General features: G+C 40.6%; 1 protein-coding gene across 3 annotated transcripts in view; it reads left to right on the forward strand.

Annotated features, from left to right (window-relative positions):
* The window catches only part of LOC126326445 (nucleolar pre-ribosomal-associated protein 1), a 170,176-nt gene that overhangs the window by 42,484 nt on the left and 101,793 nt on the right, over nucleotides 1–25,899 (forward strand). For all 3 annotated transcript variants that reach the window (XM_049995641.1, XM_049995642.1, XM_049995643.1), the window contains exon 4: nucleotides 25,415–25,615. In XM_049995641.1, coding sequence (XP_049851598.1) covers nucleotides 25,415–25,615 — 201 coding nt within the window. The remainder of the gene's footprint in view (nucleotides 1–25,414; nucleotides 25,616–25,899) is intronic.

Here is a 25,899-nt window from a genome sequence, read left to right on the forward strand (position 1 = left end):
CAAAACATGCAATAATTCAAGATTTGTAACCCTCTATCTCAAATGTTCACAAAAATTTGCACATTTGCTTATACCTATAACAGTAACTTCTGCAAAATCTTTTTGGTCTCAGACTACAACTTTATTTTATATCGAATTTTAAATGTAGTGATATTCTGATAATTGAGCTCTGCAAGAATGTCAGTGCATAATGGTACTTATCTTCATAAATGCCCATAACTCAGGTGTTTATGAAGCTTATGATTTGGAATATTTTTCATATTTAAGCGAAGCACATACTTAACAGACATATAATTATTTAAGCAGTAAAGTTATAAAGAAATTTTCTAAAGAATATTAATGTATGTCAATTTTTTATTTCAGGAAAGTTGCAATGAAGTGAAAAAAAAGCTTATGTCACATTTCTCCAACCTGCCGGGAACCTGATTTTGGTCTCAAAAGAACCCCTTGATTGCAAGTTTTCTAACAAAATAAAAATTTGAATGGGTCTTCTGCTAATTGACACACAGTCTGAAATCAAAATACTTTTTACTGTTATGGAAAAGGGTCATTTTAAGTAAGTTCATCCACTCAATGCCTCTGATGCAAGGGTATCAAATTAGCATATTTAAGTGTAACTCCTTCTGGGCAGGCAAGTAAACTTTAAGTGTGAAAATAAACTTCCTTTCATTTGACTGGAATGCAACAATTAGCCTATTTGGCCTCAGTTGCTCTTTGACTTTCTGTGAGACATTCCACTCGTATAAAGTCTGTCTTAAGTGAATTAGTGCTCAGTTAATTGCAGTGGAAAATGTGGATTCATGCACTGTTTGAAAATTACTAAAAACGCCATGTCATTTTACAACCCTTACCTTAGTAAAAACTCTACAAAAAATAGAAGAGCTGACTGAAGACCAATGAGATTTGATATTGCTCTGATCCAATATAAGCTTTCCACGAGATCAAGAAAATGCTACTATATGTGGTTGTCACAGATACTATTACTTAAACTTTTTTGAAAGTCACCAAAGAACTTGTAGGCGACTTGCCTACAACAAATAATTGCATAGTCGTCCGGTATAATGAGTTAATGAAAAAATATTTATTCGTGAAAACTCACAATGAGAAGAAGCTTTTTTTTTTAAAAAAAAAAAAAAAAAAAAAAAAACAGAGAAGTAACAAAAACTAGGAGATTCTATAGTCTTACGGCAAAGTTACATAAAAAATAAAAACAACCACCACCCTCTCGCACTTTTGATATCACTTTGCACCAGACATGAAAAATATCTACATCTACATGACTACTCTGCAATTCACATTTAAGTGCTTGGCAGAGGGTTCATCGAATCACAATCATACTATCTCTCTACCATTCCACTCCCTAACATCTCGCGGGAAAAATGAACACCTAAACCTTTCTGTTCGAGCTCTGATTTCTCGTATTTTATTTTGATGATCATTCCTATCTATGTAGGTTGGGCTCAACAAAATATTTTCGCATTCGGAAGAGAAAGTTGGTGACTGAAATTTCGTAAAAAGATCTCGCCGCGACGAAAAACGTCTTTGCTGTAATGACTTCCATCCCAGTTCGCGTATCATATCTGCCACACTCTCTCCCCTATTACGTGATAATACAAAACGAGCTGCCATTTTTTGCACCCTTTCGATATCACTGCCACACAGCCCCCCCCTTAAAGTGCAGAGCCCCAGGGATATCTTGATACTTGAATTTTATTCGACGTTGAGCTCTGGTGTGCGTTGGGTGTCTCGAGGGCGGTGATGTTGTTTGTGGTGGTGATTCACCTGTCTTGGACGATGTACTGAGCGGTGTTTCGGTATGCCCTGCGTCCATCATGTGTTGATGCACAGGCGTGGTGTCATCCAGGAGATGAATGCGGATAGGGAAGTGATCATTGGAATGAAGGTCGTCAATGACCTCCCTGTGAACAGAGTCGGTGAGGGTTGGAGAGCAGAAAGATAGGTCAATGGCTGAAAATGACCCTGTAGCAGGACAGAAATGAGTCGGAGTACCTGTGTTGAGGATGCACAACATTTGAGATGTTAGGAGGCTCTCCTAAATTCGACCTCGAGCGCAAAGAGAAGTGGAGCCCCACAGGACATTATGGGCATTGAAGTCTCCCAGGAGGAGAAATGGGCGGGGGAGTTGGTCGATAAGATCTGTGAGCGTGTCTAAGGTCATTGCATCCAGAGGGGGTAAATAAAGGGAGCAAACGGTAAGCCTCCGAGGTGAATGAATTTCAACTGCAACTGCTTGCAGGTCAGTATCCAGGGGGAGAGCAGAGGAGTGGTGGTCATTATTGACAAACACAGCGACTCCGCCTTTGGCTCTTTCTCCAGTCAGGTCATCTTCGCGATATGACGTATAGCCCCTTAGTACAGGAGCATCGGATGGTTTTAAATGCGTTTCCTGTAAACACAAGCACAGGGGGCGTTGCCGTGCTAGGAGGTGCAGTTCCTCCACATGTTCCCGGAATCCATTCATGTTCCACTGTATAATGGGAGCCATCTATCAGGGTGGGAGTACCTTCATTCTCACTTTCTGTCGGGGAGGAGAGCCCACAACAGACGGAGGCTCAGTTTTGGGGCGAGATGAGTGCCCCCAGTCTGACATCAACCTCCATCGCCTCTGAAGAGTAGTCGAGAGAGACGTCAGAGAGAATGACATCCACATCAGTAGACTGTAGAACGTCGGTCTCCTTTAGCGGGCGAGTCTTCACTTTTGTCTTTGGCTTCGATTTTCTGGCCTGAGGTGGCATTGGTGCCAAAAACTCAGAAGCAGTAGGGGGTGTAGCAGCGCTGGGCAGTGCACAAGACTGGACCTGGGAAGGGGCAGGAAGTTCCATGACGTCAGCTATCACGGTCTTGTCAGAAGGCTGGGGGGGGGGGGGGGGGGGGGGGGGGGGAAGCAGCAGGCTTCACAGGAACAGCAGCAGCACACGTACATTGACAAACGCAGGTGCTAGTGCTGATAGTAGCAACATCCGTTTGTGTAGTGGCATCGGATTTCAAAACTGGCTGTTTGAGAACGGAAGAAAAGGAAGCAGCGAACGTGGGCGGCTGCATGGACTTGTAAATTTTCTTCGTGTCACCATACGAGAGGCGTTTTGTAGTTTTAAGTTCCTGGATCTTCCATTTCTCAAGGAAAACTCTGCAGTCCCTTCTCCACACAGGGTGATCCCCAGAGCAGTTGACACACTTGGGAGGAGAGGAGCAACCAACTCCCTCATGGGCGGCCTTACCACAATTCCCGCAAGTGGCTTCCCCTCTACAGCCGAGAGTAGTGTGTCCAAAGTGTTGGTATTTAAAACACCGCGTGGGGTTGGGGTAATAAGGCCGTTGGGGTAATAAGGAGGAAACCGGCCTTCACATGCTCTGGCAATTTGGTGGTGTTAAATGTAAGGATAAACGAGTCAGTCTTTACGAGAGTACCATCCACCCGTTTCATAACGTGTTGGACGTCGACAATTCCTTCCCGGGACCATTCAGCCTTCAGTTCGTCTTGTGGAATGTCAACGAGATCTCTACAAGTCACAACACCCTTGCTGTAGTTCAAGGTGTTGTGAAATTCAGTCTCTATAGCAAACTCCCCCCCCCCCCCCCCCCCCCCCCCCCCCCCCTCCCCATGAACCATGGACCTTGCCGTTGGTGGGGAGGCTTGCGTGCCTCAGCGATACAGATGGCCGTACCGTAGGTGCAACCACAACGGAGGGGTATCTGTTGAGAGGCCAGACAAACGTGTGGTTCCTGAAGAGGGGCAGCAGCCTTTTCAGTAGTTGCAGGGGCAACAGTCTGGATGATTGACTGATCTGGCCTTGCAACATTAACCAAAACGGCCTTGCTGTGCTGGTACTGCGAACGGCTGAAAGCAAGGGGAAACTACAGCCGTAATTTTTCCCGAGGACATGCAGCTTTACTGTATGATTAAATGATGATGGCATCCTCTTGGGTAAAATATTCCGGAGGTAAAATAGTCCCCCATTCGGATCTCCGGGCGGGGACTACTCAGGAGGATGTCGTTATCAGGAGAAAGAAAACTGGCGTTCTACGGATCGGAGCGTGGAATGTCAGATCCCTTAATCGGGCAGGTAGGTTAGAAAATTTAAAAAGGGAAATGGATAGGTTAAAGTTAGATATAGTGGGAATTAGTGAAGTTCGGTGGCAGGAGGAACAAGACTTCTGGTCAGGTGACTACAGGGTTATAAACACAAAATCAAATAGGGGTAATGCAGGAGTAGGTTTAATAATGAATAGGAAAATAGCAATGCGGTTAAGCTACTACAAACAGCATAGTGAACGCATTATTGTGGCCAAGATAGATACAAAGCCCACACCTACTACAGTAGTACAAGTTTATATGCCAACTAGCTCTGCAGATGATGAAGAAATTGAAGAAATGTACGATGAAATAAAAGAAATTATTCAGATAGTGAAGGGAGACGAAAATGTAATAGTAATGGGTGACTGGAATTCGAGTGTAGTAAAAGGGAGAGAAGGAAACATAGTAGGTGAATATGGATTGGGACTAAGAAATGAAAGAGGAAGCCGCCTAGTAGAATTTTGCACAGAGCACAACTTAATCATAGCTAACACTTGGTTTAAGAATCATGAAAGAAGGTTGTATACGTGGAAGAACCCTGGAGATACTAAAAGGTATCAGATAGATTATATAATGGTAAGACAGAGATTTAGGAACCAGGTTTTAAGTTGTAAGACATTTCCAGGGGCAGATGTGGACTCTGACCACAATCTATTGGTTATGACCTGTAGAGTAAAACTGAAGAAACTGCAAAAATGTGGGAAATTAAGGAGATGGGACCTGGATAAACTGAAAGAACCAGAGGTTGTACAGAGTTTCAGAGAGAGCATAAGGGAACAATTGACAGGAATAGGGGAAAGAAATACAGTAGAAGAAGAATGGGTAGCTCTGAGGGATGTAGTAGTGAAGGCAGCAGAGGATAAAGTAGGTACAAAGACGAGGGCTGCTAGAAATCCTTGGGTAACAGAAGAAATATTGAATTTAATTGATGAAAGGAGAAAATATAAAAATGCAGTAAATGAAGCAGGCAAAAAGGAATACAAACGTCTCAAAAATGAGATCGACAGGAAGTGCAAAATGGCTAAACAGGGATGGCTAGAGGACAAATGTAAGGATGTAGAGGCTTATCTCACTAGGGGTAAGATAGATACTGCCTACAGGAAAATTAAAGAGACCTTTGGAGAGAAGAGAACCACGTGTATGAATATCAAGAGCTCAGATGGCAGCCCAGTTCTAAGCAAAGAAGGGAAGGCAGAAAGGTGGAAGGAGTATATAGAAGGTTTATACAAGGGCGATGTACTTGAGGACAATATTATGGAAATAGAAGAGGATGTAGATGAAGACGAAATAGGAGATACGATACTGCGTGAAGAGTTTGACAGAGCACTGAAAGACCTGAGTCGAAACAAGGCCCCCGGAGTAGACAACATTCCATTAGAACTACTGACGGCCTTGGGAGAGCCAGTCATGACAAAACTCTACCAGCTGGTGAGCAAGATGTATGAGACAGGCGAAATACCCTCAGACTTCAAGAAGAATATAATAATTCCAATCCCAAAGAAAGCAGGTGCTGACAGATGTGAAAATTACCGAACTATCAGTTTAATAAGCCACGGCTGCAAAATACTAACGCGAATTCTTTACAGACGAATGGAAAAACTGGTAGATACAGACCTCGGGGAGGATCAGTTTGGATTCCGTCGAAATGTTGGAACACGTGAGGCAATACTGACCTTACGACTTATCTTAGAAGAAAGATTAAGAAAAGGCAAACCTACGTTTCTAGCATTTGTAGACTTACAGAAAGCTTTTGACAATGTTGACTGGAATACTCTTTTTCAAATTCTAAAGGTGGCAGGGGTAAAATACAGGGAGCGAAAGGCTATTTATAATTTGTACAGAAACCAGATGGCAGTAATAAGAGTCGAGGGGCATGAAAGGGAAGCAGTGGTTGGGAAAGGAGTGAGACAGGGTTGTAGCCTCTCCCCAATGTTATTCAATCTGTATATTGAGCAAGCAGTAAAGGAAACAAAAGAAAAATTTGGAGTAGGTATTAAAATTCATGGAGACGAAGTAAAAACTTTGAGGTTCGCCGATGACATTGTAATTCTGTCAGAGACGGCAAAGGACTTGGAAGAGCAGTTGAACGGAATGGACAGTGTCTTGAAAGGAGGATATAAGATGAACATTAACAAAAGCAAAACGAGGATAATGGAATGTAGTCAAATTAAATCGGGTGATGCTGAGGGAATTAGATTAGGAAATGAGACACTTAAAGTAGTAAAGGAGTTTTGCTATTTAGGAAGTAAAATAACTGATGATGGTCGAAGTAGAGAGGATATAAAATGTAGACTGGCAATGGCAAGGAAAGCGTTTCTGAAGAAGAGAAATTTGTTAACATCGAATATAGATTTATGTATCAGGAAGTCTTTTCTGAAAGTATTTGTTTGGAGTGTAGCCATGTATGGAAGTGAAACATGGACGATAACTAGTTTGGACAAGAAGAGAATAGAAGCTTTCGAAATGTGGTGCTACAGAAGAATGCTGAAGATAAGGTGGATAGATCACGTAACTAATGAGGAGGTATTGAATAGGATTATGGAGAAGAGGAGTTTGTGGCACAACTTGACTAGAAGAAGGGATCGGTTGGTAGGACATGTTTTGAGGCACCAAGGGATCACAAATTTAGCATTGGAGGGCAGCGTGGAGGGTAAAAATCGTAGAGGGAGACCGAGAGATGAGTACACTAAGCAGATTCAGAAGGATGTAGGTTGCAGTAGGTACTGGGAGATGAAGCAGCTTGCACAGGATAGAGTAGCATGGAGAGCTGCATCAAACCAGTCTCAGGACTGAAGACAACAACAACAGCAAACTCCCCAAGAAATTGAGCCTTCTGAAGGTTCTTAACCGGCGTCTGGTCTGCCTGTTAGAGACCAGACAGCTCCTTAGCCGCTTTCAGTGTGGATTCCGAAAATTTCGGTCCACGGTCGACAACCTGACCCTCCTAGAGACGGCTATTCAGCAGGCTTTTCTCCGTCAGCATCACTGTATTGGTATCTTCTTTGATATCAGTAAGGGATATGATACTACTTGGAGAGACTGTATTCTTGCACAACTGCATCAATGGGGCTTTCGTGGCCGCCTCCCGATTTTCATTCGGTTTTTCCTGTCTCAGTGGTTTTTTTGGACCCTCGTTGGTAACAAACTGTCTGATCGCTTTGAGCAAGAGAACGGTGTCCCCCAGGGCAGCGTTTTAAGCGTTACCCTCTTTGCCATAGCCATCAACAGTATAACGTCTACAGTGAGGAGTCCAGTACAGTGCTCCTTATTTGTGGACGACTTTGCTGTTTTCTGTTCCTCCTCCAGTGTTGCAACCGTGAGCCATCAGTTGCAGCTAACAGTGCGGTGGTTAGAGGAGTGGGCTGCAAAGACGGGTTTTCGGTTTTCTGCCGATAAGTGTGTTTGTGTTCATTTTAATCGTTCTCGTCGTCTTTTTACTTTGCCTGCCTTGCATATGGGGGATACTGTCCTACATTTTAGAGACACAGTGCGGTTTCTGTGCCTAATTTTTGACTCCAGGTTGTCATGGCTGCCACACCTACGTGACTTGAAAGCCAGAACTCTGAAGGCACTCAACATCCTCAAGTGCCTCAGCCACAGGTCTTGGGGAGCGGACAGGGCGTGTCTCCTTCAGTTTTACCGAGCTTTCATACGTTCACGGTTGGACTATGGGTGCACAGTATATGGGTCAGCGAGGCCTTCTTATTTGCTGATCCTTGACACTGTTCACCATGCTGGGATTCGACTGGCCATGGGTGCTTATCGGACCAGTCCCATACCCAGCCTCTGTGCTGAGGCCAGGGAACTGCCACTTACCATCCGGCGGCAGCTCCTGCTGGTGCGCCAGGCTTGTAAGTTTCTTGCAGCTCCCAGCTCGCCTGCTCACCATCTTGTTGCCCAACCACCTCTGGACTGCCTTTTTTCACGCCGTCCCCGGGCTACGTTGCCATTTGGGATCCGTGTGCAACGTGTACTAGAGTCCCTCGGTGTGGAGTCTGTACAACCCCAAATCCAGAGTTTTAACTGCCTGCCACCCTGGTTACTGAAGAGGCCCGGAGTGATTTTAGATTTATTGCAGTACAAGAGAGATTGCATTCCTGCCACCGTTTTAAATGCAGCATTTTCTGCCATTTTATCTGAGCACCACGACCATGTAGCTGTTTTTACGGATGGGTCGAAACAAGGGAATTCTGTTGGTTGCTCAGTTGTTTTTCCAGATCCTGTCTTCAAGGTCCGCCTGCCTCAGACTTTCGCTGTCATTGATGCAGAATTGTCTACGATCTTGCGGGCACTGGAGCACATGAGACATTCTTCCTCTCCTAAATTTCTTGTCTGTTCCGATTCACTCAGTGCCCTTCACTTATTGCAATGTTTGTATCTGGCAGACAAAACTGTCCAGACCATCCAGGATGCCCTCCTCCAACTACAGCGACTGGGGAAGGTTGTAGCTTTCTGCTGGGTTCCGGGGCATGTCGACATTGCTGGGAATGAAAGGGCAGATCTCGCAGCCAAGGAGGCGTGTCTCGCCCCACAAGTACCTCAGTGTGCTATCCCCTTGCATGCACTCACCTCGCTGTTGAGCTCACGGGTTATGCGTCGGTGGGAGGATGAGTGGCTGGAAGTGACTGACAATAAGCTCCGTATAGTCAAGCCCACAACATGTGTGTGGTGTACTTCCTTTCAGCCCCATCGACGGGACGAGGTTTTCCTCACTCGGCTTCGAATAGGCCACAGCCCTATGACGCATGGCTACCTGCTCCGGCGAGAGGACCCTCCAATGTGTGGTGCTTGCGGCGTCCAGGTCACTGTGCTCCACGTTTTATTGGATTGCGTTTTATTTTCTGACCAGCGGGCCGCAGCTGACTTGCCAGCGGACCTGCCATCTCTTTTAGGCAACACTCAGACGAATGTGGCTAAAGTTTTAAAGTTCTGTGCATGTCAAATGTTTTTACAAAGATTTTAGGGAGAGGATTTTAATTTGCTCACTGTGTGACAAGCTAGCCCATATTTTATGTAAGTGGCCAGCCAATAACAATTTCCTGTGACATTCTTGTTGCTATGTTTCCCCTTTCCTTAGGTTTTACTTTCTTATGTAGCATTTTCCTTCTTTTCCTGCTTTCTTTGAGTGTGTGCTTTAGTTTTCTTAGGTCTGTCCATGTTCGTTCCTTTTAATGTGTGTCAGGGCGCTGATGACCTCGATGTTGAGTGGCCATAAGCCCCAACACACACAAAACACACACTCGACTGACTTCACACACCAAGAAATTAATTCTTCTTTCATTCTACAGTATGCTCATTCTGTAGACGGGTTCACTATAATGTCAGATATCAAAAACGAGGTCTGATGGTCCAAATTACTTATCACCAAGGTGAACTTCTCGTGATCACTGACTATTCTGTGTTGTAGAAATATATTTTCCATTACCACGAACCATGTGTGTGGCTGAGAAGGCATGAATGAGGGTGCCCGTAATTGCAACTGTTGAGTTGGTGAAGTGTTGAAACCAGTGGGTACCTCCATTGCTGTTACTTGCTGTGGTTGTGCTGTCATGATTGTTGAACCAACGTCATTCCTTTGGTCTGGTATATGCTTTAAGTTCAGATCTTTCGAAATATGCAACTGTAAAGTTTCTATCTCATTCTGAAGCCTATGAATTTCTTCCATTATCAAACCGTATCGTTTGCCGTTGTCGTTCATTGCTTTTGCAGTTAATGTTCGACTTAGCTAACGAAAGATTTAAAGTTCCCTAATCGGAGGTCACCAATTGTGTAGACGACTAGCCTACAACAAATAATTGTATAGCTGTCCGGTATAATGAGTTAACGAAAAAATATTTATTCGTGAAAACTCACAATCAATGAGAAGAAACTAAAAAAAAACCAGAGAAGTAACAAAAACTAGGAGATTCTATAGTCTTACGGAAAAGATAAAAAACAAAACACGACCAAAAAAAAAAAAAAACTCTCGTGCGCTTTTGATATCACTTTGCACCAGAAATGAAAACTATCACTGCCACAAATTTGTTGTGGTTCTTTCAAAAAACACAGACAAACAGTGAAAAAAATCTTTGAGGTCAGTTTGCTTGTCATTGCCTAAAACATTAAGTGCTAAAAGAATCTGTGTAAAACCAGGCCAAAAACTATGCACAACATTTTGTAAGATTAATGAACAGAAAAATGACATCAGTGATAGAAATGAAAGTGATGCAGATGCCGCTGAGGTGACGTTTCACAAATCAATACTAAAAAGTCAAATTATTGAAGATGCAAATAAAACTTTACTTGATGTGGGGTGCTCTTCCTTAAAAATTCGCTGTATTTCAATTCACAGCAAGGCTCCATATGGCAAAAAGAAGCTAGAAAAAGTGAAGCTTGTTTTGGAAAGAAAAGTGTGATGGGCATTAGATTGCAGTATTGAAGATTATTACCATAGAGAAGAAAAATTTGATGGTGAATTTGGCAAGAAAGCCAAAGGTGTTGATGCCATGATATTGTTAATTAAAGAAAAAATGGCTAGTGTTAAGAGTACCTAAAAAATTCAAATTTTGACTATAGCTCCATCCTCTTGGTCAAAAGAAAACATAACGTCAGAATTCAATATTAATGAGTATGTGTGGTCTGATAAGCAAGGAAACCAAAAAGGAGGAAAGTTATTGCTGATGCCACTGATTTATACCAAATTGATGAATATACTCGAATGTTACCATGAGCAAAAGACAAAGTTAGCATTCAGAAGAATGTATATATGCAAAAAAGACTCATCCTTCGGAACTTAAGAGAACTATACTCTTGTTTTAAATGTGGGAGTACAAACATTAACTTTGGTCTTTCTAAATTTTGTTCACTAAGATTGAAATGGTGTATTTTAGCTGGTGCTGCTGAGTCTCTCTCTCTCTCTCTCTCTCTCTCTCTCTCTCTCTCTCTCTGTGTGTGTGTGTGTGTGTGTGTGTGTGTGTGTGTGTGTGTGTGTGATCTACCAAAATGTAAAACTGCTTTTAGATACATAACACATTGAAGAAACATAAAAGAACTTATAACATTTCTTGTATATGACTCTGAAAAAAGAACTTATAACATTTCTTGTATATGACTCTGAAAACTATTGACTGCATGCATAATGACTGTGCTGACGATCCCAGTGACTGTCAAAATTATTAAGGCAGAAGTTAGCTTACAAAGATACTGATGATGAAATTGAGTTCAGCCAATGGATAAACACAGGTCATCGGGCAGAATTGGTAAAGCAGTCTGCTACTGTTAGTGAATACATCAACTTGTTGGTAACAAAATTACAGGGACTTAAACAACACTCATTTATATCTAAGTGTCAGTCCAAATCATTGAAAAGATTGAAAGATCATCTAACCCTGGAAAAAGCAATTCTGTCAATGGACTTAGCTGAAAACTACAGTTTTTTAATTCAGAATGAAATTCGGAGTTACCAGTGGACAAGAAGCAGCTGTAGTATCCATCCCGTGTGTGTTTATGTGATAAATGAAGACAGTAAATTGGTAATATTGAGCCACTGCTTTATAGGTGATGATATGGAACATGATGTAGGATTTGTAAAAGCTGTCCGGAGAGAAATGTTTAAGTGGCTGGCAGAGCATTAGCTGCAAGTGAAGAAAGTGCATTATTTCACTGATGGATGTGCTACTCAGTATAAGAATAGAAAAAGCTTTAAAAATTTGAATGAGCACAGAAATGATTTTTCTATTGATGATGAGCATTTGGTTTTTGCTAATAGTCACAATAAATCTGTGTGTGATGGTTTGGCAGGAGGTATAAAATGTATATTGAGAATAACTGGTTTTCAGCTAGTAGATGATGCACGACTAACAACTGCATCTGGTGTTTATGATTTCTGCAAAGCTAATGTTGACAAATGTTTTTTTCACTTTTTAGAGAAATTTGCTGTAGATTTCCTATGCAAGAACATCGAGAAGAGATTTTCAACAACCCACATAATACGTGGTACCAGGAATTTTCACCATTACAAACCACTTCCTTGTGATTCTTTAGATATTAGAAGAGCAACTTCAGGAAAGCCTTCCTTGCTTTTTGCATTCAGTGAAAATTCCCCACAACAAAATTCTTTTGCAGCAGCTGTATACAGTGACCGGTGGTACTTTGCCTTCGTCAGAAATGTCTGTGATGAAGGAGGAGATGTTAAACTACTTTTTTTCTTACCATCTGGTCCAGTAGTGTCATTCTTTTCTGAACATGTATGTTTTAAATTAACGTTAGTGTGGCTAGAATAATTGTTGTTTAAAGATCCTAATTAGACACCCTAAATAAATCTAAACCGTGTAATGAAAAATGTTTCCATTAAATATATAACTTTTGACTCCGTACTTTCATCAGGCAGCCTTACAATAGGTTGTCAATTTACATAAACTGATTTGAATGATCATCTGAACAATGATGAGATGAGATGTATGTTAAACATCCAATATCTATCAAAACTCAGGATGTTTCTTTTTAGTGTCAGAGTTTTGATACAAACAAATCTTGTATCAGCTGTCAGAAAATGTTTTACATATTATTTACATATTTAAAATTCATCGTTTGGACCATAATAGCTTAAGTTGAGTTTCTGTATTCCCTTAAGTCAAGAATATTTATTAATTTTTTTCTAATAAAGGTTTATCCCGTCTGTAATATCTGGGGAAGTATGACTGATTTGTTGAAAATCAGATACTTTCTGTTATTATTAATTTTTGTCTGAAGTAATGCAATCCAAATGACGAACTTCAGTTGTGGCATTTATGACTGTAAACAATTTCCATTTTTCCCCTTTTTTGAATTGACTATTGCCATGCAGAAAGTAACAAGTAGAAAAAGTTTCATGAAAATCTGAAGCAATGGGTGTCAGGTGTGGATGATCTTTCTTAGAATTATTATTTTTGTCATCACAACACAAAGTATTGTGATTTCAGATTTATTTGTGTGTCCATTCATAGAAAACACATTAATAATTTTATTTTATTACAATGTGTACTGCCTTGGAAATTATTTAAGACCAATTATAAGTTCGCACCAGATTGGAGGATTGTGATATAAGCATTTTTCAACATGTCTGTACTTTTTCCAGAAATTGGAAAGCGACAAATATAATTTTTGTATTGTTCTTTGTAACTTTACTGCTAAAATAATTACATGTATGTTAAGTATGTGCTTCTCGTAACTTATGAAAAAAAATCCATATCAAAAGCATCCATGTAGGTAAATGCCATTTTGCATTGACATTTTTGCGGAGCCTGGTTATCAGAATATCATTACATTTAACATCTGATACAAAAAAAAAAAAAAAAAAAAAAAAAAAAAAAAAAAAAAAAAAAAAAAAAGAAAATTATTAGTCTGAGAGAAAAAAAGATTTTGCACAAGTTCTTATGTTATAAGTATAAGCAAATGTGCAAAGTTTAAGGACAATCTGAGATGATAGATGACACGACTTCCATGATTTGACGTAGAATGATGCACACCAATGCTGTGCTTTGAATGCCAACACTTTGGGCATATGGTTTGCCAATGTACATATGACCCGACCTGTGGAGACTGTGGTTGGCTGCTATGTAAGAACTCCCATGTTGCTACCAGCTGTCTGTGTTAATTGTGGAAATGACAACTTTCCAAATCCCTGAAATGTACTACCCTAATTAAAGAATGCATAATTCAGGAACCGCAAGTGTCCAATTATGTCTCGTTATTTGATGCTCACAAACAAATATGATTGTTTATGTACTGTATCTTCTGTTGCTACTATTATGGCCAGGGCGTGCTATTTACTACTTCCACATAGACCTCTGGTAGCCGTGCATGTAAATTAGACCATGGGGGCAAGAGGCCTCCCCTCTCGTGGTTCCTGAATTTTCATTTCCAGGAGCACTGACTCCCTGCATGCAGCCAGAGAATCAGCATCTTCATCCAATGGCTACTGATGGCAGGGCACCCATTCACGAATTCTCTACTTGGAATTCCAGAGACAAGAACCAGATGTCAGCCAGTGCGTGAAAGAGTCACCAACTGTGTGTCCTTGGCCTGCCCACTCCCTTTTGTATCCTACACCTTGCAGCACAGATAAGCTCTCACATGATTCAGGACTGCCCAAAAAAATGAAAGACAAAAGGAAATCACAGGAGAAGGCTACTCCAGTGACCCTGAGGCACCAGTCTCTCCCATGCCATCAGACTCTGAACTGACGTTTAGTGATGTTGCTCTAAACCCAACAATGACAGACCACATCATCTGGTTGCAGCCTTCTGATTGAGCAGGTTCTTTCTGATCTGGATCTGGATCTTTGTCTCCATGGGACATTTCAGTGATGCCCATGGCACCTTTCTGGCTATCAACGTTATCTTCCTCCAGTCACATGGTTTTGCTAGAATGGTCACTACATGACAATCTTCATCACATTCATCACATTCCAGTAATCCTGTCACTTCCTTGTTACTTCCCAACAGACCAGTTGCCAAGATGGTAGTTTTGAAGAGCCAACTGGCAATTGTGTGCATCTGCTGTCATCTGCGACCCATCTCAGTCAGATTGCATCAGTGGGTTTATGGGAGATGTTTCCAACACAGTTGTCTGCACTGCTGGAATTGCTATTACCTTTTCTACTACAGGCCCCTCCACTGCCGATTTGTGCTGTGGTAGACCAACACATTAAAATAGAAATTCATGATTCTTGGACGTATCTTCACAAACCATGCTCACCACTTTTAAGCAGCTCTGTGCTAAGGCTCGGTAACTAATTAAACACAAAAAGATTGAATCGTGAGAATGCTACATCTCCTTCTTGGGAACATTTGCCTCTTCATCCTGATTGCGGGCAATATTCTGTAGTCTTATGGGCCACCAAAGATCAACAGCTGTTCCAGATCTCATCCTCTGTGGTGATATTTGAACCGGTGTGTCTTGTTGAACACCTTGCGACCCACTTTGTAGTTATTTCAGCATCATTTACCTGCTATCTTTCAAAAGCATAAAAGACTTTTGGAACTCTCCTTGATAAAAAGCTAACATGACTGCCCCATAATCATCAGCCAAAGTTAGTTATTTAGTTAGATCCATGTTCCATAGATCATTTGAACAATTCTTTTATCAAAATGATGTGGAACAAGTCAGTTTACAGGGTATGTACACATGTATATATATGATTGGTGTTAATATTAATGAACACATTATTTTTGTAGTCCTACACATAAAACTACCGTAATTTTTTTTCATTTTCTGACTACTAGTTGCTCAATAAATTCAACAGTGAAATAGAAGAAGTAGTCAAGGAGAAATGGTTTTAAATTAGATTTAAAACTTACTTCGTTACCTGTTACACTTTGTATGATATTGCGAAAATGATAAAAACTTTTTGTTGTTGCATATTGAATTCCTTCCTGAGCCACTGGCAGCTTTAACAAAAGGTACTAAATGCCATCTTTCCCTCTAGTGTTGTAGGTATGGACATCACTGTGCTTTTCAAACTGCAGTGAATATATGACTTCTGATGGCGCAGTTAAAATGCTGAACTCCTTGAAGAGGTATCAACATGATACACTTGGGAGAATACTATACATTTTTCTTACTGCTCACTTTTGTACTATTAACACTTTTTTAAAGTGATGAATTACCTCTAAAAATTTTTTTGTAAGACAGTATTGAGTGGTAATAGCAAAATATGTCAGGATAGAAAATCTACTTACCAAGCAGCAGCGGAACACACCCATATAAAATAAGATTGTAATTAGGCAAAGTTTTGCAGTCAGTGGCTCCTTTTTCAGGCAGAAGGGTTGAAGGGGAAGAAAGAGGGGTCAAGAAAAAGGACTGGAGAGCTCTAGGAAAAGGGGTAAATTTCAGAAAAGTCATCCAGAACTGCGGGTCAGGGAAGCCTCTCGGCGCAAGATGAGAAGGAAATACTGATTGTTGGGGACTGCATTGGATGAGATTTGAAAACCTGAGAGCTTAAAGGTGGAAGACAGGTAATGAGCAAAACATAGATTACTGCTTAAACATCATGCATGAGTTAATAAGAGTGAAAAGCTAAGTGCAATATACGTAATAGAGGTGGGAGTGCGGTGGTGAAAAATAGGCATGTAGGTCATTGAAAGATGTAGAAAACTAAAACAGAATGAAGAAAAGAGTAGTTAATGTGAAGAAATGCTGAGATGGAAGAAATTAACATAAATTAAGTCCAGGGGGGTGGTGAGAACCAAAGACGTGTGATAGTGCTAGTTCCTACCTGTGGAGTTCTGAGAAACTGGCGTCTGGGGAAAGAATCCAGATGGGGCATGTGGTGAAAGAAGCATCGCAGCTATGATTGTCATGTTCAGTAGCAGACCGGCCGTATACGTGGGGGATGTTGGTATAGAGGGAGGTGGCATCAGTAGCGATAAGCGAATCCTATGGTGGGAGTGGGACTGGCACAAATTTCAGATGATTTAGGAAATGGTTGGTATTTTTGATATAGGAGGGGAGTCTTTGTACTATGGGTTATAGGTGCTGATCAACTAAGGCAGATATACATTTGGTGGGTGATTTGAAGCCAGCAACTAAAGGACGGCCAGGATGATTGGGTTTGTGGATCTTAAGAAGAAGGTAAAAGGTTGGGGTGCATGGTTTGGGTGAGTGAGAAGGTCTATGGACTGAGGTGTTAATCCTTATGAAGGGCCTGAGGAGGTTTTAAGGAGGGACTGCAGGTCAGTTTGTACCACAGGGATAGGACATTGATGGCAGACACTGAGAGCTTAGAGGTGGAAGACAGGGTAGTGTGCAAGACAGAGATTACTGCTTAAACATCATGCACGAGTTAATAATAGTGAAAAGCTAAGTGCATTTTACGTAACAGAGGTGGGAGTGCGTTTGTGTAAAATAGATGTGTAGGACAATGAAAGCTGTAGAAAACTAAAACAGAGTGAAGAAAAGAGTAGTTACTGTGAAGAAATGCTGAGACGGAATGAATTAACATAAATTAAGTCCAGGGGGGTGGTGAGAACCTCGGACATATGGTAGTGCTAGACACATTCATAGGTTCTGTTGACCTGTAAAAAGTGTTCAACAATGTAAAATGGTGCAAGATGTTCAAAATTCTGAGGAAAACAGGTAAGCCATAGGGAAAGATGTATAATATACAATACATACAAGAACCAAGATGGAACAATAAGAGTGGAAGACCAAGAATGAAGTTCTCGGATTAAAAAGGGTTTAAGACAGGGATGCAGTTTTGCACCCGTGCTGCTCAGTCGAAGGAGCAATGACTGAAATGAGAGAGAGGTACAAGAGTGGGATTAAAATTCAAGGTGAAAGGATGTCAGTGGTAAGATTCGCCAACGACGTTAGTATCCTCAGTGGAAGTGAAGAAGAATTACAGGATGTCTTGAATGAAATGAACAGTCCAATGAGTACAGAATATGGTTTGAAAGTAAATAGAAGAAAGACAAAAACAGTGAAGTACCAGAAATGGGAACACCGATAAATTTAACATCAGAATTGGTAATCACAAAGTAGACAAAGTTCAGGAGATCTGCTACCCAGTCAGCATAAAACCTGTGATGGACAGAACAAGGAGGACATAAAAAGCATACTAGCATTGGCAAAGAGGACATTCCTGGCCAAGACAAGACTTCTTGTATCAAACATAGCCCTTAATTTGAGGAAGAAATTTCTGAGAATGTATATTTGGAGCGTAGCATTGTATGGTAGTGAATCATGGATGGTGGGAAAACCAGAACAGAAGAGAATCGAAGCATTTGAGATGCGGTGCTGCAGAAGAATATTGGAAATTAGGTGGACTGGCAATATAAGAAATGAGAAGGTTCTCTGCAGAATCAGTGAGAAAAGGAACATATGGAGAACACTGACAAGAAGAAGAACAGGATGACGGGACATTTGTTAAGACAACAGGGAATGACTTCTATGATACTAGACGGAACTGTAGGTGGTAAAAACAGTATAGGAAGACAGAGATTGGAATACATCCAGCAAATAATTGAGGACTTAGATTGCAAGTCTTATTAACAGATGAAAAGGTTAACACATGAGATGAATTCATGGTGGACTGCATGAAACTATTCAGAAGACTGATGACAAAAATAATTTGTATGGCCTCTTTTAATGTTAATCAGTTTTATGAAGAATACCTCTTCACAGTTACCCTTGCTTTTTGTAGCACATGAGGATGGGATTTCCATCCCAAAATCTGGGCTGCATGTACAATTTTATCCAAATAAAGGATTTGTCAAGTACAATTGGAATATATATTTAATAAAATAGAAAGAAACTTCCACATGGGAAAAAATATATTAAAAACAAAGATTCCAAGACTTACCAAGCGGGAAAGCGCCGGTAGATAGGCACAATGAATAAAACACATACACAGAATTTTGAGCTTTTGCAACCGGCGGCTGCTTCATCAGGAAAGAGGGAAGGAAAAGGAAAGATGAAAGGATGTGGGTTTTAAGGGAGAGGGTAAGGAGTCATTCCAATCCCGGGAGCGGAAAGACTTACCTTAGGGGGAAAAAAGGATAGGTAAGCGCGCGCACACACACACACACACACACACACACACACACACACACACACACACACACACACACACATATATATATATATATATCCATCCATACATACACAGACACAAGCAGACATATTTAAAGGCAAAGAGTAAGGGCAGAGCTGTAAGTCGAGGCGGAAGTGTGGAGGCAAAGATGTTGTTGAAAGACAGGTGAGGTATGAGTGGCGGCAACTTGAAATTAGCGGAGATTGAGGCCTGGTGGATAACGAGAATAGAGGATATATTGAAGGGCAAGTTCCCATCTCCAGAGTTCGGATAGGTTGGTGTTGGTAGGAAGTATCCAGATAACCCGGACGGTGTAACACTGTGCCAAGATGTGCTGGTCGTGCACCAAGGCATGTTTAGCCACAGGGTGATCCTCATTACCAACAAACACTGTCTGCCTGTGTCCATTCATGCGAATGGACAGTTTGTTGCTGGTCATTCCCACATAGAAAGTGTCACAGTGTAGGCAGGTCAGTTGGTAAATCACGTGGGTGCTTTCACATGCGGCTCTGCCTTTGATCGTGTACACCTTTCAGGTTACAGGACTGGAGTAGGTGGTGATGGGAGGGTGCATAGGACAGGTTTTACACCGGGGGCGGTTACAAGGGTAGGAGCTACAGGGTAGGGAAGGTGGTTTGGGGATTTCATAGGGATGAACCAAGAGGTTACGAAGGTTAGGTGGACGGCGGAAAGACACTCTTGGTGGAGTGGGGAGGATTTAATGAAGGATGGATCTCATTTCGGGGCAGGATTTTGGAAGTCGTATTCCTGCTGGAGAGCCACATTCAGAGTCTGATCCAGTATCCTGTCACAAGTGGGGCACTTTTGGGTTTCTTCTGTGAGAGGTTCTGGGTTTGAAGGGGTGAGGAAGTGGCTCTGGTTATATGCTTCTGTACCAGGTCGGGAGGGTAGTTGCGGGATGCGAAAGCTGTTTTCAGGTTGTTGGTGTAATGGTCCAGGGATTCAGGACTGGAGCAGATTCGTTTGCCACGAAGGCCTAGGCTGTAGGGAAGGGACCGTTTGATATGGAATGGGTGGCAGCTGTGATAATGGAGGTACTGTTTCAAAAGTGAAGAAGTTGTGGGTCAGGATGAAGCTGGCTAAGGTGACGAGGAAAGAGGTTTTAGGTAGGGTGGCAGGTGATCGGCGTGAAAGGAAGTGCTCCATTGCAGCGAGGCCCTGGACGTGCAGGATATTTGTGTATAGGGAAATGGCATCAATGGTTACAAGGATGGTTTCCAGGGGTAACAGACTGGGTACGGATTCCAGGCGTTCGAGAAAGTAGTTGGTGTCTTTGATGAAGGATGGGAGACTGCATGTAATGGGTGAAGGTGTTGATCTACGTAGGCAGAGATACGTTCTGTGGGGGCTTGGTAACCAGCTACAATGGGGCGGCCAGGATGTTTGGGTTTGTGAATTTTAGGAAGTAGGTAGAAGGTATATAACAGTTCCCTAATGATCACACCAGTTGATGGAAATGGTGTGCATTAAGCCACTGAGTGAACTGCATCTCCACAGAGATTTTATCCATGTTAGGTGAAGAATGTGGTTGCCAATAGAAGGGCAAATACCATTACAGTTGTGTATGTAGTATCACTAAATGAAGGGACCCAAAGTTTATTGCATTCTTTGAACTGATATTGTTTAATTGGTTTAGTTTGATATTGACCTACTGTAGCAAGAGCTTCTATAGTTATTCAAGTAGTAATATATGAATGCTGTGAACATACATTGATTGCAAATAAAACTATGGAGCTATTGAGTCTATATTAGTGTGTCAACATGTGAATGTTTAGCTTGTGGCAGGGAAAAGTACATACACAAAATACATTAGGAGAAAAGATATTTTTGGATAAAAGTTCTCGATTAACTTTACACATGAGATTAGAAAACAAAATCAAGCTTTGACACTTTAATTTATATAACAATCATCTCACAGTCTTTTCTTCCAAATGTAGTTACTGATTCTTTTTTTAGATGTGCAACATGAGGCTATATCAATCAGTAAAAGCCCTTTGTCCAAGAATAGCAGATTGTGAGACTGGGTTTCTTGGGATGGCATACTTGAGAATGTCAAAATGTGTGTTAAAGATGGGATGCAACTTCACCTAATGACAAGCAAGCCAGACAGCAAAGACAATAATATGTTGCTTTCCTGGTGGAAATGTGACAGCATTACATTGTAAACATTTGTAGGAGAGCACAAAAGATTTTTAGCCATTTCCTGATAATAATTTATTTTAAACAATGAATGAGAAGCTCACACAAAGTGTAAATGCTTTTGATAATAATGCTATACATGTTAGTGACAAACAGTCCAGAGTGAATAGAAAATGTCATGATAGATACAGGAATTAGTGACCCCAAGGCGAGATTGAATACAGTAACATCTAAATCCACTAAAAGTAAACACACAATATATCTGTTTAAAAAAGCAGTTAAAAATTCAGCTGACATACTCCTAAGGACACTCTCCATTTCCTCTGAACAAACTTAGTAGGCATTGACCAAATGTAACTTAAATTCAGTGAAATAGTTTTGCTGGCAATTGAGAGAAACGTAAACGCAAGAAAGATCAGGACACTATGCAATTATACTTAATGGATATCCTGTTGCTGAGTTGTGGCTGCTCCACCCAGCTCCCGTACGAGCAGACCCATTGCAGTATTACCTGATTTTGCTTGTACCGTAGGTAATGGGCTATGCGTGATGCTGTTGAAAGTGAATAGATCGATAATCTTGTAGGATCAAGCCACACTTCTGCTTTCACGCCCAGCAGATAACTCGCTGCAAATAACAACCTCTAGCTGTGGTCCTGCAGTCAGACACTAAGTGCATTGGCTAGAATTATGAATTATCAAAATAAACATAAATATTAAATACAAGACAAATGAAGAGTTAATAAAAAGCATTCCATTCTAATGTCAGTAATTGATGTAAGTGATATTGGAGAATTCTGTTGATTACTGTTTATTAAAGAAAATAAACTTCAGGTAAATAGAAAGCGTACCTGTGATAACCATTTTTAACACAGACAGAAAGATATCCTTATAAAACACAGTAAAGTTGTGTTCAGAGTGTTAAGAAAATCCTAGCAGAATCCTCAAGCAAAATAGTCATCCAAATCTTTCAAAAAACTAAGTGTATTTTGTGACCACAATACACAAAATATTTGATAGCTTAAATAATTCAAAGTATGACAGTTTACACAATAACACACAAGTGATAATGAGCAACACACATTACCATAGGCAGGTCTGCCTCCTTCCAGAAATAACTTATAAGTGATGTGTGTATGCAGACTGAAACGGCAAATGAAAACTTGTACCAAGACCGGGAGTCAAATCTGGGTCTCCTGCTTAGCAGTCGGCACTATACCATCGCGGCACTGTGACTTGATGCAATTTCATGGATTACCTTAGCACGTCTTCCTCCTCAATCCAGATTCTCAATTACACCTCTGCCATGTGGTATTACCCCTAAACTTGAACGGTATTGCAGAGGATATCTAACTACATGCCTGAAACCCAGACATAGGTGCTTTAATCAAATGAAACCTGCTTTAATCAAATGAAACCACATGGTTCCAGAGACCTTTTTAAGTCTCAAACATCTATGATCTATATAAGCAGACTGAAGTGACAAATGAAAATTTGTACCAGGGCTAGGATACAAACCCAGGTCTCCTGCTCACTAGGCAGTTCTGTTAACTGCTATGCCACCCTGGCACAGCAGCTTTGCATGAGTGCACTGATTACCCTAGCATGCCTTCCTCCTTGTTCCAAATTACCATTCACACCTATGTCCAAACCTCTGGAAACACACAGTTTCATTTAACATAAAAGTGTCCAGAATTGCTTCCTTGGGCATCCTATTCAGAATGTGTCTGTTTTCACATGATTCCAGCACTCTTCCACCACTGTCTAACTTTTATTGGCAGAAGGGCATCTCCACCAAAAACACACCATTCTTATGTTGTGCAGACATGATTTTGAGTCAACTTCACCATTACGTGCATCAAACTAGTACATTACAACAATATTTAATAAAGGAATATTATAAACATTCTATAACACTCAGACCTTTCACAATAAGTATAAATAAAGGTTTGTTAAAAAAAGCTAACATTCTTGTCGCAGTGCGCTCATGTTGAAAGAAAACTAAATGTCGTTAAATATTGTTTAAACATTTATTTTATATCTCCTCAATAGAAGTGTCTTTTGGCACTCTTTTCGATGGTGGTGTCAGCTAACTCAAGCTATTGACCACTTTTAAATTACAGTGGTTTTTTTATATTAACTGCAGTCACATTGAAACAGTGCTATTGCCAAAAATAACAATACATTACTGATGACGATATGATATTCTGGCAAACATTTCCATGATGAAAAATGTTTAAAAGCATATTAAATTATGTGATTCTTCAATTTCTCCAGGCATATTTTATGACGAAATAAATCTCGAGTGAACAGCCTGGTATGAGTGTGCATAGGAGTCATATTAAATTAATAAATAAAATTGATACATACATGTAGGTTTTAGGGATGATGCAATGGTGCAGTACATGAAATGTTTAAAATTTGTTAGGTCCAAGGTTCCTTGTAAAAATATTTCATGACTGTAAAAGATGAACTTCTGCAGTTTTTAAGTTACTGAAAATATTATTGCTTCATTGGAGGCACCTCATTTTTCTGAGATTGCAGATTACTCTAGAACTTTCCATATCTGTTAAAACCTGTGGTAAAATTGGAATGTTTTTCTAAAAATGAAGCTTAAAATGTAACAGCTCATTCATTTCTTCATAAATTAAATAAATTCTAGAGTTTCATACACCTGTAAGTATGGTTTGTATGCTGTGCAAAATTCATCGAAGAATCTCTCTTACTTATGAAGAAATGTGTACCTATAGCAACAAATGCAGCCAATAGTAAGTTTTAAAAAATGATGAAATTTCACATGTAAAAAAATTTAATTTGGTATGTTTTTGGACTTTCACTGCTATGAGTGTAAATCCTGAACCTTCGCTGGTCATGCTGCAAAGTTTTATGAATTTATTTGTAATAGTAGAGACAGTGGAAATTAAAAAGTCCAATGGTGCCTCTCCTGCTCCCAGCCAGCCTGTTTGATGTCCTACTCCCTTTAACTCCCAAATATTGGATGTTTTCTTGGTAGTGTCCTCTGCCATTGCAGCTGAGTTGTGCTGAAAACTGATGCCAAGGCCTGAATTCATCATCCTGTATTGGTCCCCATTCTGAACATGGTGCATGCGCAGCCCATCACAGGTGTTGCCCCCAAGATTGATCTTGTGGTGATGCCCCTAGTAGAACAACAGTGCTAACTGTGTATAGTGTTCAGTGACTGTTCTCTGACACTTAGCCCGGCCTATTCTCAAACACTTGGGCTGGGTGCACCAAAAAGTTTGTGTTTTAATAAGAAATGATACAGGATTCCATGTCATACTAACAGGAAAATCCTGTCTCTATTAATTGAATTGTCTACTACTCTAATTTGTAAACAATATACTAAAAACTAGATTCTCTGGCAGCTATCAGGTTCTTGTTATATATCTTCTTGTATCCCTCATTTAAGCAGTATTTTGCTGCTGCCATTTTTCAAGCTGTTGTAAGCGATGTTCCACACACCTATCCTGAACTATGTGAATCGATTGGCCAATATAAGCTTTCTCTCAGTGACAAGTAAAATTTATGTGCTAGGCTCCTTAAGTCCCAAATCATCCTTCATAGAGGTAAGTAATGCCCTAACCTTGGCAGCTGGATGAAACACATCCTTAATGTTAAATTCCATTAAAATTCTTTCATTTGTAATGGATATGGTCCCACCATGAGAAATAAAGGCCACAGATCTGAGCTCCTCTTCGTGCACTTCTGGGATGGTCCAGGCTCCATTGTCTGATGAATCTGCTTCTCAAGTATTCATAACACAGACACCAAGTGTGCAGGTTCCTGTGTTAGACTATCTGTGTTGGAAATAGCATATGTTTTACATACCAGGATGCCACCACGTTGGTTCAGTGGATCACAATATTTGTATGCAGAAATCAATTGGTGTGTGTTGGTTTACAGTGAACTCTATGTCCCATTGTACTTCCTTTGGGCCATCAACAAAAGTGTTGTCAGCATACCTCCAGAAACACATTGATTGCGAAGCTGAATTCCTCACTGCCCTACCCTCGAAGTCCTCTATGCAAAATCGGCAACTGTGGGTGGTACAGGGCTACCCGTAACCACTCTGTCATCCTGTTCAAAAATATTGTCATCAATTGAAAAATACACGGATGTTAGTACATGGTGAAAAAAGCTTCACCCTCTCCTCATTGAGTTTTTCACCAATCAAACTTAAGGACTCTTCCAAAGGGGCCTGCGTAAATAGAGGTACCACATAAAAACTCATAAATAAATCCAAATGATTCTACCTCAGAGAATTCAGCTGTCAAACAAAATCCACCAGATTGGCAATATGATGTTCACACTTTTCAAATGTGTAAATAATTGATGTTAAGTACATTGCCAGGTTGTAACTGTTTGCATCCAAATTATTAAAGTACACCATATGTATTTTGTAAAGATTGTTATGTTTAAATTTTATTGGTGCTTAAGGGAGAGGACACATCACTGTTTTGCTGTTCTCACTCCCCCCCTTCCCCCTCCCCTCCCCCTTTTTTTTGCTTGTGCCTCACTTTTGCTTTTTAGTTCGCTTAGAATTATTGAGTATTGATAAACATTTGAATGTATTGTTTGTTATTACAGCTGTTGTGACCGTCAGTTCTGAACTGGCACATGAGGTGGCAGTACAAATAACACTGAGCCCTCCTGTCTTGGAGCTTCTTGTAAAACATTCACAGGCATCAGAGGAGAAACACAATGTGCGAAGTTGCTTCATACATTATTTATTGTCATTCTTTGTGAGTGGATCGGATTTTACTATTCGCCTACTTCTTGATAGAAAAGGTGAGCATAGGAAAATAAGAAATAGCTAATTTACTGGTGTGTGTGTAAGGGTGGGTGGGGGGGGGGGGGGGGGCAAGTACGTGCTGCTCCTTGCAAGCACATATATATTATTTTGTTTTTTTTGAATTGTATGAAAGCATGGTGTCTGTTCTTTCAGACGTGTCCAAAAGAACATACTCCATACAGAATCCGCAGCTGTTATACTTTATATGTAATTTCACATACATTGTTTTGTTGATATGTCATATTTGATAACTTTCTTTTATAATATGGTTTCCTAATCA

This window comes from Schistocerca gregaria, chromosome 2, assembly GCF_023897955.1.
Source record: "Schistocerca gregaria isolate iqSchGreg1 chromosome 2, iqSchGreg1.2, whole genome shotgun sequence".
NCBI lineage: Eukaryota > Metazoa > Arthropoda > Insecta > Orthoptera > Acrididae > Schistocerca > Schistocerca gregaria.